The 16,188-nt window shown below is 44.6% G+C and overlaps 1 protein-coding gene across 4 annotated transcripts in view; it reads left to right on the top strand.

The window, feature by feature from the left end:
• The window catches only part of RBBP6 (RB binding protein 6, ubiquitin ligase), a 28,654-nt gene extending 12,747 nt beyond the window's left edge, over positions 1-15,907 (top strand). For 2 of the 4 annotated variants that reach the window (XM_063414650.1, XM_063414652.1), the window contains 14 exons: positions 675-719; positions 3,111-3,199; positions 3,319-3,415; positions 3,968-4,107; positions 4,957-5,129; positions 6,021-6,124; positions 6,566-6,927; positions 7,759-7,852; positions 7,934-8,012; positions 8,100-8,145; positions 9,262-9,624; positions 9,970-10,071; positions 11,460-13,205; positions 13,891-15,907. In XM_063414650.1, the coding sequence (XP_063270720.1) occupies positions 675-719; positions 3,111-3,199; positions 3,319-3,415; positions 3,968-4,107; positions 4,957-5,129; positions 6,021-6,124; positions 6,566-6,927; positions 7,759-7,852; positions 7,934-8,012; positions 8,100-8,145; positions 9,262-9,624; positions 9,970-10,071; positions 11,460-13,205; positions 13,891-15,481 (5,031 nt within the window). In that variant the 3' untranslated portion in view covers positions 15,482-15,907. The remainder of the gene's footprint in view (positions 1-674; positions 720-3,110; positions 3,200-3,318; positions 3,416-3,967; positions 4,108-4,956; positions 5,130-6,020; positions 6,125-6,565; positions 6,928-7,758; positions 7,853-7,933; positions 8,013-8,099; positions 8,146-9,261; positions 9,625-9,969; positions 10,072-11,459; positions 13,206-13,890) is intronic. The other 2 variants (XM_063414653.1, XM_063414654.1) reach the window with 1 other exon arrangement.
• The last annotated feature ends 281 nt before the right edge of the window (positions 15,908-16,188 follow it).

A 16,188-nucleotide genomic window follows, 5' to 3' on the forward strand; every position in this document is an offset into this window, starting at 1 on the left:
TGATTTGGGTGGCAGGGCCTGTGGTCTAGCAACATACAAGAAATCAGTTTGCTCGATTTTTATAGTCTATTCTGTCATTATAAACACCTTTTTAAGGATGATTTAAGCAGGTGGTTTTTCTCCAGACACAGTGGCAGGTCGTGGCTGCCGTTCTAGATGGGTTTATTTGGGCCCTGACAGGAGGGGCAGAGTGTGTGGGGCTGCTGGGGACGGCCTTCATTCTGACAGGCAGGTGTGGGTTCACAGAATCATCACTGTGTGCATATAGAAATGATGAGGCATTCACTGATTGATTGACAAACTACACTAATATTATGCTACCTGGAGTGATACTTCTTCCTCAATTAAACTTACATTTTTTTAAAATACTTTTTAGCTGAAAATTGACAGCTTTCTTACCCTTTTGAAAGAGGTCCCTCTCTAAGATATTCTGAGCAATAAGTAGATATCCATTGGGGTTGGTTGTTTAAATTTCTTCTCATAAGCATGTAGATTTTCTTAGGCCATCATAGATTTGGACTTTGTTTTGAATAAATACAAATTACACTGGGTTGGGATTTCTTTTGGGTGACACTCAGGGGGATATAGTGCAGACATTCAGACTATAGTAGAGGTTAACTATTGCTGTGTTTTGACTGTAGAACTTGAATATGTGTTTAATTTTTTGTGAACAGATTGATGACTCTTCTGCATCTATTTCTCTGGCCCAGCTTACTAAGGTATATGTATATTCTTGTCAAATACTTTAAAAAGTGTTTGCTTCCTATTTTTAAATTTATACTGTGGTCTAAAGGTGAATAACTGTTGTAATTGGAAAGCCCCCTTCCATTTTTATTAACTTAAAGTATTTATTTTAACATTAAAATGTGTGTATATTTTGATACTATCCTGTAAAGAGTAGTTCCCAGTTTGGGAAGATAGAAGGGGAGTACCTTATCAGCCTCAACATAATGTTGCAGTATTACTCATCCTCAAGACACAGAGAAGAAGCTCTTCAGAAGCTGTCTTACCGTTTTTCATACGTTTCATTAATTTTGCGTTGGAAACTAACCCAGTTGGTACAGAAGAATTTAATTGGCTGTAAGTTACGGACATTCCAGGGGGGTGTGACCAGCCACAAGAGAAGCGGTTCTGTACCATGGACAATTGCATGGCTCTTTTTGAATCCCTAGTCATAGTTACAGACCCATTCTCTGAATGCTGCACAATTCCATAAATTGTGGGATCTATACAGTGGACAACCCGATCTAATTTGTTTGAACGCAGACTGTGTAAATTGTCTAAATGTACCTCATTGTTTATAGGAATATACCAATGTGTATGTGTGGCATCTGAGCAGCTGTGACCTTCTGAAACTGTTGTAATGCCATGTTTTGCTCGGGAACTGCTTGCATTTTTGCTCACCAATGTGTAATTTGTCTGGGAAAGCACTAGTGACTGCACTTTGGACAGGCGAGTGCTCGACCACCAGTCCCTAAAGCTACAGGCCGGAGAGTAGGCAGGGCCTGAGGCAGAGCAGCTAGTTCTTTGTCATCAAGATAGACTGGAGTTCATTTCTAATCAAAAGAAATCTCTTCCCACTGGTAACTTTTCCCCTCTTCACTGCAGAACTTAAATTGTATACATTTGGCAAAAAAAACCCCATTATATCTATAAATATCTCTAGTTTGGAAGATAGCCACCCAAAGAATTGGTCCCCGTTAGCGCTGTCCCTAAACGTGTCCTTGGGTCTGTAACCTCATGTGAAGTTTTACTCTAAAATGTGCAAAGCTGCCAAGGGGTGGGGTACACGTTCAAGCTTTTGAGGATATTTAAGTATTTCAGAAAAATGCAGGAAGGTGACACCAAGTGGCTCAGCACTGTTACTCCCTCTAATGGCTCTAGTGCAGCCCGGCTCAGCACAGAGGCAATGTGTTAACAGTTCTCTGGTGATTATTACTATGTATGAAATGCCATATTTGAATTTTGGTCTATTCCTACTAATGTTTTGTGGCTTTTGGATGTGTTTTGTAAACCGTTTGGGTTCAAACAAATTAGTCAAGTATTATCTGTAAAGCTTTCTGTAACTGTTAATGGAAATGATTTCATAGTTGCCGATCCGGATTCTGTTACTGTGGAGAAACACTGTGTATATGAAACAACCATTTAATAAAATGTTGAAACTAGTTGGTTGCTTTTGTGAATGAATGCATACAAAACCAAACCGTGAGTGCTTGAGCTGAGTGATAGGTGCTTGAAGGCCCAAGTCCTTTACAGTCACTCCCTTAGACCCTGCTTGTATCTGGACTAGTGTGTAATAAAAACATGTGAACAAATGTGACTTAAAAATCAGCTGTCTTCAGTAATTTGAAGATCTAGTTGTGCAGAAGGTTTGTATTACAGTTTGTATGTTAAAAGGACATAGTCAACTGGAAAAAGCTTCAGATTGTCTTCACTGTAGTTAAATCACTTCATTCACAGGAAGAAGTTAGGAGGGGAGAAGATGCAGTTTGGACCGCCTGCAGCTCCTGCTGCGCAAATTTCTGCCAAAAAGAATTTTGCCTTGCTGAGAGTTTGTAAAATCCTTTAGTCCTTCTAATACTTGTGTGTCTGAAGCTGAGTTTCAGCAGGCAAACCTTACTGCCCCATCTCTGCAGTTCTGTGTCCTTTTAATACTGCAAAATGTAAATAATGCTGCTTGTATCCATCTTAATTCCTTGTCCAGTGGAGAGTTTCTCCTACATATAGTCTGGAGCTTAAATATCAGCATAAAAATACTGTTATTGTCAACAATATTGATATTGTTGTTTATCTACACATAGCTTCAGTCCTCTGATGGAAATTGGATTGGTTACACAAGTCTTGCTGGAAGGTACAAACAGAGCCTAAGGTTTGAGTGCCCAAGAGTGCTCTTTTCTGGTAGGTTCTCAGGCACATAAACATCATGTCATGGCATAAGGACTCCCCAGACCATCTTCAGCACAAATCTGTTTGGTATAAGCAGCTGCTCTCATGCAAGCTCAGCTAGTGTAGTGCTGCTCTTTACAGGATTGGATGAGTGGTGTTGTCTTGGGCTGCGTGGGCTTAAATGTGTTTCTAATGTGTGTGTCAAATAATTACCTGTTGCACAGACTGCCAATCTGGCTGAAGCCAATGCTTCCGAGGAGGATAAAATAAAAGCTATGATGACACAGTCTGGCCATGAATATGATCCAGTCAAGTAAGTGTTGCTAATGTGAAACTTCTTTGAAGTTGATGTAAAAATTGTAGAGCTGGTTTGTTTTAAACAAGAGAGACACATGAATCTCTTTTCCTTTTTCTTCCCCCCAAAATGTGTAGTTACATGAAGAAACCCGTGGGGCCACCTCCACCGTCGTACACCTGTTTTCGCTGTGGCAAACCTGGGCACTACATAAAGAACTGCCCAACAAATGGGGTAAGACTTTTGGGGGACCCACGGGGTGCTCAGTTTTTAGTTTTTATCTGGAGAGTTACACAACAAACATGAATACTCACTGTAAGAATTGTGTCTTTTGGTGTGAAATACAGAGGTTACATGGCAGGGTTGCAGAACCCTTTGGATTCAAGAAAAATCGGGAATTGTAAAATTTTCTTTTTGCTTGTTCAGAGGCACTAAATATTCCCGTAGATCTTTCTCTGTGAACTCCTGTGTATAGCTTGATATACCTCAAAATAAGTTTCTCCAAGCCCTGAATCCCTCTGAATTGCCCTTTGGAGGAGGAGTAGGTTTGGGGGATTTCACTTTTAAGGAACCTGTAGTTAAGCCAGAGAATGTCAGTGAGTTGAAAACATTCCAGAGGCTCTGGCCTGTGGAACACTCTGGCTGCATTCGTTTAGGAAAAAGAGTATTTTAGTCCAACAACCCTTACACTAGGTAAGAGGAGAGGGTTAAAGGTTTTTGTGCATAAAAGTCACTGAAATCTCATTTTTGTTGTGGGTCTTGAGATATGTCTGCATTTCTTAACAGGACAAAAATTTCGAGTCTGTTCCCAGAATTAAAAAAAGCACAGGAATTCCAAGAAGTTTTATGATGGAGGTGAAGGACCCCAACACAAAGGGTGCCATGCTGACCAACACTGGGAAATATGCAATTCCAACCATAGATGCGTAAGTACGGGATTGGTTGGACTGATCCAAAAAGGGAATGAGAGGAGCCAGGTGGAAAAGTGCAGCTACACTGGCCAGCATCTGGAACTGTGGGGACAAAGCATTGGCACTGGATCTCAGCTTGAAAATCCATGCTGCTGCCTACCATTGAAATGGAGATCCTGCTGCTCACTGCCCTGGGAGCTGGTTAAACGTGGGGTGTACTGAGACTATTTCTGTAGAACATTTCAGCAGCATTTGTAATTGGGATTGTTCTGTTTGGGAGCTCATTTTGCTTCTAGTTTGTCTTTCAGAGGTTTCATATAAAATGTAATAAAGCAGCTGTTGGACTCTGACTCCCTCACTCAGATGTGAAGCAGAGTCAAGTTTTCCTGTTGCTATAAACTAGGAAAACACTTGTGTGTGCTGAGCAGAGTGGCTGTTCTAAAATACACTTGGTAGCCCTTCTGGTTTTCTCTCCTGGATGACATTTTTTGGAAGCTGTAACACAAACTTCTTTCAGTTGGAAAATGTAATTACTGGGACACCAGCTTTATCCTAAGCCTCCAATGTACATTTAGCCTCTGACAAAAGAGAGCTGGGATTCATTTCACCTGATAGGAGCTGTCAAATAGTTTTCTAGTCTGAACTGATTCCTTAGATGATCCAATGGATGGGATAGTTCTACAGGAGAATTCCCTCTTCTTGTGTTAGGGCTGTAGAAAAGTAGTTCAAACAAAACAGCTGTGTTTAGGAAGGCCAATGGAGAGGGAGAAGAAATCCACATATTATCTTTCTTTGGTAAAATTCAAAGCTTGGAAGAGTTTTCCCTTTTACTTATTTCTTTTGCTTTCCCCACGCTACTTCCAGGGAAGCTTATGCTATAGGAAAGAAGGAGAAGCCTCCCTTCCTACCCGAGGAGCCGTCCTCCTCCTCAGAAGAAGATGATCCTATTCCAGATGAGCTGTTGTGTCTCATTTGTAAGGATATAATGACGGATGCGGTTGTTATTCCCTGCTGTGGAAACAGTTACTGTGATGAATGTAAGTGTTACTGCCAGCTTTGTTAACTTCAAATGTCAAATTTGATCTTCTGAGAGCAGAAATGGGAGATAAGGAAATTGCTGTGTTAGTTCTGTTGAACACTTCAGCATGTCCTGAACAGGGGAAGACTCTTCTTGTGTAGATGAGGCAGAAAGCCTTTTCCCTCCTTAAGTTTCTAGTTAAATCCTCTTTACTTGCAGAAGGAGGAGGATGAGGAGAGTGCATATTAGTGCAGATGGTTCCAGTATTAGATGTCAAATGCATTTATTTTGTCCACAACCCTTTCCCTCACACAGAATTATGTCTCCAACTTTGGGCACTTACTGCAGGCTACAAAGAACTGACATTGAGGCATTCCATCCACATTCTTCCCTAGAGCTAGTTAAAACCTTCAGAACTCAAACTCCTCATGGTTTTTGGAATGTGTTTTATTCATTAACATGGAACAACTTCTTGCTGTACTAGAGTGGAAAAAAGACCAGCTGAGATGTTGTATGCTAGTCTTTTCTGCATCTTTATATATTACCACAGTGAAATATCAACCCCCTGCTGTGTGCTAGAAATTGTTGTAGAATTTCAGAATGGTTTGGCTTGGAAGGAACCTTAAAGCTCACCTCATTCCAGCCTCCCTGTCATGAGAGAGGCCTTCCACTAGTCCAGGTTGCTCCAAGCCTCATCCAAACTGGTCTTGGACACTTCCAGGGGTGCCACAGCTTCTCTGGGCAACCTGCTCCTCTGCCAGTTTTTTGCACTATAAAACATTCACAGCTTCATGCTTTCCATTCCAGACCATATCTCCCCGTTAATCATATGCTTGTTTTTGTAATTAATGAGAACCGAAAGAGTTTACCTAGTTTGGTATAAACTACTTTAATATTCTAATTATTCTAGGTATTAGAACAGCACTACTGGAGTCTGAGGAGCACACGTGCCCTACCTGCCATCAGACAGATGTTTCTCCTGATGCTTTAATTGCCAACAAATTTCTGCGCCAGGTAATGTGGTGACTTTAGCCTGAACTCTTCGCTAGAAAAATCTATTTGTAAAGAGCTGAATGGGACGAAAATCTTAATTTAGATCTCCTTAAGCAAGGCTGAACTCAACAAGGCTAAATTTACTTTTCAAATACATTATCTGTTTTTGTAGAAGTCTGTGTCTCATTAGAGACAATCTGGCAAATTCAGGACACACTTGTGTTTAATGGGATGTCCTCACTTTCAAATTGGGTGTTAACAGCAAAGCACTTTTAATCCAGACTCTGAGGTAGCAGTTGTTGATACCAGAGTTTCATGGGGTGTATTCATAGCCGTGTGTTGGTTGGTTTAGGATTAATAGCACTGACAGGAGCACACCGTGATTCTCCTGTAGGGATGCTTTTGCTCGTGTTTCTGCTGAAGTTTAATATCACCTTTTCAAACATGTTTCCCTACCTCTAGGCTGTCAACAACTTCAAAAATGAAACCGGCTACACAAAACGGCTCCGTAAGATTCAGCAGCAGCAGCAGCAGCAACAGCAGCAGCAGCAGCTGCCGCCGCCACCGCCGCCGCCGCCGCCCCTGATGCGGCAGACGATAACGCGCAGCCTGCAGCCGCTGATGCGGCCGGCCCTGGCGCGGCAGCAGGAGCCGCTCATGATCCCGCTGGCCTCCCTGGCCTCCCGCTCCGCCCTCTCCTCCCTGGGCCCCGGGCCCGCCATGGCCGCAGGGCTGCCCGTCAATCCCTCTTCTGTGGTCGTCTCTGATCTCCCTCCGGCCGTGTCCCTCTCTCTCCGTGGGGAAAAGCCAGATGGACCCTTTCGGTAAGGAGAGCTGGAGATCAGCAGATACAAAAGAGATCAAAATGCTTAGGCTGGATTTTTCTTGAGCTTTGCAGCTAGCACCTTATGTGTCATAGTGACAGCTGCAGGTCACTGTGGAAGTTGTGGTTCTGTTTTTACCTGGAATGAGGACACTTAAGTAAGTAGAACAAGTACCTCATGCAAGAATTTTCTTGGCAGTATTTCTGCTTGGTTCCCCTGCCAGTTGTTCAGCACGGGTTTGCCCTGAAGGAGGGGCTGGTTTTGATTTGAAGTGGCCAGCCATTCCTAGAGTAGCCATCTAGTTCCATCAGACCTTAGTGTCTCATTAATTTCTCTTCAGTACTGAGGAGTTTATATTTTCATGTAAAAATCTGTACCAGTGTTTAGAGTTACATCCTTTAACCCTGCTGCCTTGGATGCACAGAACCAGTGTGTCCAGAGGGCTGTCAGGTTCAGCTGTGCCATCAGTACAAGGATCATGATTCAGAGGAGCACAGAAATATTTTCTAGTGGGATTTCAGTTCTTGCATCTTCCAAAGCTGAGGTTCAGTGCATGGGTTATATGGATTCTCATCCTTTCAAGTGCTGCTTAATCAAATATTTTTCCAGAGAGTTTCCTCTCTAAATGCTGATAACCAAACAGACTCCTCAGCAGTGCTTCTTGCGGAGCCTGACAACTTCACAGGTGTAAATCTGGTGAAGATTATTTTAAAATATTTTTTTCATTTAGTGAAATCAGCATTTTCTCACCTTGGACTTTATATTTCCAAATACATATTGTATTTCACTTCAGTGAAGTTTTTCAATAATAAAAATGTGTTGTTTTTGTAGTGATGCTGATGCTGTTTTGCCTCCTGCTCTGATGACTGCTGCTGAGCTTTCCAAATCTTCCCCTCTGTCAATCAGCAGTTTGTTGGAAGAGAAGGTAAATTTTATTTCAACACATTACAATGATTCTTATGTTCTAGTCAAGGTTATTTTGTGACTGTTTGCATTTATTCCCAAGGGCTATCAGGTTCCTGTACTGAGACAACCAGCAATACCAAGTCTTCTGGGCCCTCAAGGACAATCAATACCCACAACTGGTAAGAAACTAAAACTTTAGAATCTCATCCAAAAAATTGTTTTCAGATACTTACTGGGTTTTTTTTTTCCTGTCCCTGCTGCAAAAGGTCATCCAATGAGAGCTGGTGCACTTCGCAGGCCAGGCTGGGAACTGTAAGTATTCAGCAGAAATTTAATGTATTACTAGTTGTAACTGGTTAAATTAATCTGTAACACATCACTTAGACAACAGCTGATGTGTAATGAAATAATAGTTGTGGAGAATTCAAGTGGTAATTAATTTTCAAGTGGCTTAATTTAAATTAGCTTTAACAAATGGGACCTGTGCTTACAGTAAAATTACTGAAAAATAAAACTCAGTACATAATTGAAAAGAAGATTCTGAATAATGAACACTTTTTGGGAAACCTAAATTACATCTAAAAATTAAATGTAATTAAAAGATCAGATGGAAAAGCACCCTTTTGATTGCTGACTGAATAGGGCTGAAGAAATTGATTTCCCAGTAGGAATCACCCTCCAACATTCTGTCTTTAACTACTTAGTTGATACTGGTTGAGCAAGTTATTGAAAAATTGGAGGCTATTATTTTTATGACAGTTTTGTATTTCTGAAGTGCAGTTGTCTCAAAGTGCCAAGCTGCTTTTTCTCATTTGAGAGAGGAGCCTGTTTATCTGTTATCACAGTGTCAAATTAGTCCTTCATTTGTAAGAGATTTGTTAGAGCCAGGCTGTAAGGGTCATTGTTTTTATAAAGTCTGAAAAATAAGTCAAAACAAAATCCAGGATCCATCCCTCAAGTTATCTAAAATCTCAAATCCAGTAAACAAGAAAGAAACAATTCAGGGACAAGAATAAGCCAAACACATGGTGAGGCAGGAGCTCAGGAAGCACATGTGGGACAGGTTAGGAGAGCTCTGAGGTGAGTTAATTCTGCGCAGTGCTTGGAAGCTCGGGAGTGCGGAGCTCGAGTGTGTCCAGGAGGGGCAGAGGAGCAGTGGGTGCTTGGCTGATGGGAGATGGGGGTCTCATGGCAGCCTTATCCACAGTCCCAAAGCTGAGTGTAAGGACAGGAGGCTGAGGGAGCTGCTGGGGCCAGGATGTGCAAGGCAAGTACGAGGCTGCAGGACTGAGTGTAGTCTCGAGCAAACCAAAAGCCGGAGACCAGTGAGACCCAGGAGTGCTCCCGCCGTGCTGCTGCTTCGCTTTCCTTGTACGCTCAGGGCAGGCTGTGACAAACAGTGACACGTGTTTTTGGGTTTCTTTAAAGTTCAAATCGAGGACGCCCGCACAGTGACCGTGCCCAAAGGACTCAGGCCCCATCACTGCCAGCATCAGCACCAGTCTTTGTGCCTGTGCCTCCACCTCCCTTGTATCCTCCACCACCCCATGCTCTTCCTCTTCCTCCGGGGGTACCACCACCACAGTTTCCTCCTCAGTTTCCACCTGGGCAGCCTCCATCCGCTGGGTACACTGTCCCCCCTCCCGGATATCCCCCAGCTCCTGCAAACATGTCATCAGCTTGGGTCCCAACAGCAGTGCCAGCGGCTCATTCAAACACCATCCCAACGACACAAGCACCTCCTCTCTCTAGGGAGGAGTTTTACAGAGAGCAACGGAGGCTTAAAGAGGAGTAAGTATTTGGCTCACTAACGTTGCCTTGTTTTCATGTCTGTATCGGGGGAGCGTGTTGGACTGCGGTTACACTAAAGTGCATCCGACGTAGCAAAAGTGGCGTAGTGTTTCTTCCAATATACTTTTCATTGCAGATGGTAAATATGCAAAGCTAAACCAAGACAAATGTAATTCTAGAACTTTTCCTAAAACTTGTAGGAACTGTTTTTGCTTAAATAGGATATTCACCTTTTGCATTGCATGCAGTAAACATTTTCTCATATTGGCCATGTTTTGTTTCTTGATGTCTTTTGTAATAAAGGTCAAACTATAATTGTAATAAAGGTCAAACTTATTTTAACAGGGAAAAGAAAAAGTCCAAACTTGATGAGTTTACAAATGATTTTGCTAAGGAATTGATGGAATATAAAAAGATTCAAAAGGAGCGTAGGCGTTCGTTTTCCAGGTAACTGCTTTACATGTCCGTAATGGAGAAGCAGATTGTCTAGAGGAATCAGGAGGAGTTCCACTCCACCTCCCTGTCGTTAGATTGACTGGATGATTGAGGGATGAGCAGTGACAAGAGTGTCATACGCAGGTTATTGGCTCCGGTGTGGCAGAGATTGCAGGTGACTGAATTAGCATTGGGCAGCAGGCACTGAGGAGCGCTAAGGGTCTGTCTTGCTAAGGTGTCTCTGCAGTGATGTCCTTCACTGCCTGACAGCCCTGAGGAACAGAATAGCTGCAAGGCCTGTGTTTTCAGCATCTTGATATTCTGATTGTAACCAAGCAGTCCAAGCAGTTTGGAGGAGATAAGTGAGAGAAATCATCCCCATTTCTGCTTTTGTCCATTTCATGTGGATACATGAGATGTTTAAACCTGGACTGCAGACTGGGGGCTTTCACTTCTTGGGTGACATTGTTAAATTTTTCTTGGGAATTAAAAGCTCAGGCTTACTTGTGAAGAAATATGAAATTGGTGAGGGACTTGGAGAGGAGGAGTGATGCTAATGAACATATGAATCACGTGAAATGATTCATTAAAAAATAGTGGAAGGAAAACCTGAGGGTAGCTGTTGTTTTCTGTCCCCAAAAATCCCTTGGGCAGGAGTAGTTGTTGGCAGTGCTGTCGGGAGCTTTCCCAGTGTCATGGCACTGGGGCATGTGAACAGACTGAGGTTAGAGGCTTTTAGGTGGGATTTTCCTTGCAATGCAGTCACTTGCCTTGGTTAGAGCTGGAGGCATGTGCAGGACATTTTTGGGACACCTGCCTGGCAGTGTGGGTTCCATAGGCCTGTCTGTAGGTCCTTTGCAGTATTAGGATGGTGCGTCCTGTCCAAATTCCCAAAAAAGGGTGAAGTTAACTAGACCGAGCTGGTGTTGTAACATTGGGCTTTGCTGTCTTCAGGTTACGTGGTGTTTTTTGATGTGATTCTGCGCTGTAGCCGCTCAGATTTGCTCTTTTTGCATCTTACTGCAACAAAAATGATTTGCACTGCATGTGGTTGCCAAGTAGTGACAAATGTGCGTGTTCCCGTACCAGTAGAGGCCAGTGTAACCACCTGAAATCTGTCCGTAGCTCTGGTAGCTCATGTGATAGAGTGAGTGGAAGCAGACTGACCCTTCTGTGTGTTCTGACACTAACAAAGCAGCAGCTGTTCTGTCTTGTGAGCAGAAACTTTTACGTGTTATCAAGTTCTTCAATTTGCAGTAGCTTTATGTCAGCAGCTGAAAGAAGCTTTGACATAAGCATGTGGACAGGAAAGAAAAAAATAAATGTGGGATGAAAAGATTTGAGGAGAATGACTGTTTGGAATTAACTTCATCCATTTTTTTGTGTTGTGTTTTTTTAAGGTCCAAGTCTCCCTATAGCGCTTCATCTTACTCTAGAAGCTCGTACACCTACTCCAAGTCACGCTCAGGCTCGTCGCGCTCCCGCTCCTACTCGCGCTCCTTCAGCCGCTCCCATTCCCGCTCCTACTCGCGGTCGCCGCCGTATCAGCGGCGCGGCAAAGGGAAGAGCCGGAACTACCGCTCGCGCTCGCGGTCCCACGGCTACCACCGCTCGCGCTCCCGCTCGCCCCCGTACCGGCGCTACCACTCCCGCTCGCGGTCCCCGGTGTTCCGGGGCCAGTCCCCCAGCAAGCGCGCGGTGCCGCAGAGCGACGCCGAGCGCGAGTACTTCAACCGCTACAGAGAGCTGCCCCCGTACGACATGAAGGCCTACTACGGCCGCTCGGTGGACTTCAGAGACCCCTTTGAGAAGGAGAGGTACCGAGAGTGGGAGAGGAACTACAGAGAGTGGTACGAGAAGTTTTACAAGGGCTACGCCGTGGGCGCTCAGCCGCGGCCTCCGGTGAACAGAGAGAACTTCTCTCCGGAAAGGTTTGGTCCGCCTGGGACTAGACGAGAGAATTCACCGTATGCTCGGGGACGGAGGGAGGAGTATCCCGCTGGGCAGAGCCACAGGAATCGGAATGTGGCTGGAAACTACCCTGAAAAGCCTGGGAGAGAGAGCCATGGCATCAAAGATCCTACAAAATCAAAAGAGAAGGAGGTGGAAAATCCACTGGGAGATGGCAAAGGCAATAAACATAAAAAACACCGGAAGAGAAGAAAAGGGGATGAGAACGAAGGATTTCCCAACGTTGAGCTGTTAGAAGGGGCAAGAAAACCAAGAGAGCCAGTTCCAACAGAAGATGCTAAAACAGACTCTCTATTCATGCTGCCAAGCAGGGATGATGCCACCCCTGTACGGGATGAGCCCATGGAAGCGGATTCCATTGCTTTCAAACCAGTGTCTGAAAAGGAGAAAAAAGAGAAGGATAAGCCAAAAGCAAAGGTTGAGAAAACAAAGCGGAAAGTAGAAGCAGCGGCTGCTCCGAAGAAAGACAACGTAGCAAAACCACCTAAAGCTTCCCAGGAAAAGGTGGACCCCGATCGCGAAAAATCTCCTCGAACGGAACCTCCTGTGAAAAAAGTCAAGGAAGAGCTGCCTAAGACAGACAGTGTTAAAGCCTCTTCCTCTCAGAAGGATGAGAAAGCTCTCGGTACACCACGGAAGGCTCATCCCAAAGGGACAAAGGATCACCCAGAAACCAGGCCAGCCAAGGAGGAGAAGGCAAAGAAAGAACATCCTAAAGAAGCCAAGGCAGAGAAGCCCTCCAGCAAGGAGGATAAATCTAAAAAACCTGCTGAGAAAAGCAAACTTTCCGATGCCAAACTTGAGAAGAGGAAAAGAAAAGCAGAGGAAAAGGCTGATAAAGAACATGAAGCCACTTCTGCGAAGGCCTCTAAACCTGAAACTGCAGATTTGAAAACATCACCCAAGGGGAAGGCTGAGCCCGAGGGGGAGAAAGGAGAGCGGACACCAGAAAAGGATAAAGCTGCTTTTCTTAACAATCCGTCCAAAAAGATTAAACTTAACCGAGAAACTGGAAAAAAGATTGTGAGCGGAGAAAATGTGCCACCTGGAAAGGAAGCTGTGGAGAAACCTGAGCCCAGCAGCAGCAAAGTCAAAGCGGAAAAGGCAAAGGGAAAAGCAAGGAGGAAAGTGACGGCAGCTGACAGCGCTAGCTCCACTCTTGTGGATTACACCAGGTACCTCAGCAGTTCTTTTCCTTTCCTTTCTTTCCTTCTCCCCCCTTCCAATTCTTTATGGTGCCTAGGGAAAGGAGCAGCTAAATATGTGCTAAATGAGGGAATAATCTGTGATCTTCCTTGTGAAATTATACTTTGGTCAAACTCAGATGTTGTGAAGGAAAACAAGCAGTTTGTACTGCACAGGAAGCTGGTAGGGTTAATTCGTTGATGATGCAAACTCAAAACATTTAAGACATTTGTTGAAGACTTAAGATAGTGTCTTGGTAATCTAAAAAACTTCTAAAATGTCAGTTCTTCTAAGGAAGAACTTGGGCATGAGGGTGAAACTCTGCCTGTCTGTACCTCTTCATAATTGCTTGCTTTCATGTTGAAAGAAGAATGGATATCTAATTTATCTGCCATTGGGAGAAATAGGACATGAAGGAATTACCAGATCAGACAGTCCCCAATCTGATAATCTTCTGTCTTTGTTAATTAAATGTATAGTAGCAAGATACTAAATCAATTGATTGCTCATAATCTCAGCCAGTGGACTCAGCCTTTCTCTTGTCTGTTCCCTTAATTGAACATCCTTGAGGAGAATGCCAAGAATTTAGAACTGAAACACAAGCCAGTTTATAAGATGTTCCCAAAGCTGGTTATGTGTACATCCCATTACTAATGTCCATGTTTTTCCTCCCAGCACGAGTTCCACTGGGGGAAGCCCTGTCAGGAAGCCTGAGGAGAAGCCAGACACCAAACGAACTGTCATTAAGACCCTGGAGGAGTATAACAATGACATAACAGCCCCTGCTGAGGATGTCATTATCATGATCCAGGTCCCTCAGTCCAAGTGGGATAAAGATGACTTTGAATCTGAAGAGGAAGACATCAAATCCACCACCCAGGTGCCCCCAACTATAGGAAAACCCACCAGTATTATCAAACCTGTGAGTGCAAAGGCACCAAACCCCCTCAAACACACTGAAAAGGAGACAGATCCTCTGGAGAAAATACAGAAAGCTGCAAAAGAGGCGAGTTATGAAAGCACCCAACACGATGCCAAGAGTTCAAAAAGTTCCGTGTCAAGTGAAAAAGGTAAAACCAAAGACCGGGATCATTCTTTGTCAGACAAGGACAGTTCTGAGAAGAGGAAGAGCAGTGTTCAACCAGAAAAGGAGCACTCAGAACGTGCAGCTGAGCAAGGAAATGGAAAAACTGTATCTCAGTCTTCCAAAGATGGCAGATCTTCAGAGAAGCATGATAGTGGCCGTAGCTCCGCTGCAAAGGACTTCACTCCCAACCGAGACAAGAAATCTGACCATGAAGGCAGCAGGGAGCACTCGAGTTCCAAGCGCAGGGATGAGAAGAGTGAATCAGCACGGAGGAAAGACTCCCCATCCCGGGTCAGAGACTCCACAGCAGTGCAGAAGAGCAAACCCAGAGAGGAGCGTGTGGAGCCCCCCAAAAAGGGCCCTGCGGAGGCCAAGCGGAGCAGCTACAGCCCCCCGCGGGAGCGCAAGCCCGCCGAGCACAAAGCCGGGCACGACCCCAAGCGCCCCGCCGAGGAGCACAAACCCGCGGATAAAAACCCGGGCAAGGAGAAGGAGAAAGAGAAGGAGAAGGAGAAACACGTACCAGAAGTCAAGAGCAATAAGGAGAAAGAGCCAGGTGGGAATAAACCACCAGTGAAGCAGGACTCTCCAGAAGTGAAGGTGGAGAAGGAGAACGTGGCGGCTCAGGGCGATAAGGGCGCGGCGAAGCCGAAGCCGCCCCCGAGCAGCGCCGCGCGCCTCTCGTCCGACCTCACCCGTGAGACCGACGAGGCCGCCTTCGTGCCAGACTACAACGAGAGCGACAGCGAGAGCAACGTGTCTGCAAAGGACGAGGAGGCGGCAGGGAAAACGCCCAAGGACGCAAAGGAAAAGGCTGCGGATAAGGTGAAAGAGGAGGTGGCGGCCCCGGCTCCGGCCGAGCAGCCCGAGGTGGGCAGGAGCCAGAGCCAGAGCAGCCCCAGCGTCAGCCGCAGCCGCAGCCACAGCCCCTCCGAGAGCCAGACACGGAGCCACAGCAGCAGTGCCAGCTCAGGGGAGAGCCAGGACAGCAAGAAAAAGAAAAAGAAAAAAGAGAAGAAGAAGCACAAGAAGCACAAGAAACACAAGAAGCATAAGAAACATATGGGAAATGAAACAGAATTGGAAAAGAGCCAAAAACACAAACACAAGAAGAAAAAATCGAAGAAGAGCAAAGATAAAGAGAAAGACGACCAAAAAGTGAAATCTGTCACGACATAAACCGACAGATAATGAAAAAATGACTTAATTACTAAGTCATCTGTATGATCTTTGTTAAAATGTAAACGACTTCAAGCGTTGTAAATAATGACATGAAAGACCCTGTGCTGCACTTAAAATATTGCTGCTTGATTATTTGATTTTTACATCAGAGCTTTATAAAAGTGAACATTTTGTACAGAATTGTGAGTTGTGACCATGTAACATGAAAGGTTTTGCTGGGGCATCTTCTTTTTAACCACCGTTAATTATTTTGGGTGGAGTTTACTGTACTGTGAAGATTTTCACATTCGGGTTTTTTTTAATTGCCTGGCAGAAGCAGCTGGTACCAGTTACCAAATACCAGCGGATTAAATGCAGAATACATTACAGCCCTGTTATGTCACTTTTTGATTACAATAAAAACGTTTTCAGTAAATGACCCAATGTGAGATTTCCAGTGGGAGTTGCACGTGAGCAGAGGCCATCCCAGTCCTTCCCATTCCTGGAAGTGTCCAAGGCCAGGTTGGTCAGGCCCTGGAGCAGCCTGGTGTAGTGGAAAGTGTTCCTGCTTGTGGAGGGAGGTGGGACTGGGGACTTTATGGTCCTTCAACCCAAACCATTCCAGGATTCTAACAGCAGTGCCAGAGAAAAAGCTTGCTGGGAGCTGTTGTGTGGGAAAAATAACTTACAAAGGGGTTTGGTTTTGGGAAAACCGGCAGGACCTG

Source organism: Prinia subflava, chromosome 17 (assembly GCF_021018805.1).
Source record: "Prinia subflava isolate CZ2003 ecotype Zambia chromosome 17, Cam_Psub_1.2, whole genome shotgun sequence".
Lineage (NCBI taxonomy): Eukaryota > Metazoa > Chordata > Aves > Passeriformes > Cisticolidae > Prinia > Prinia subflava.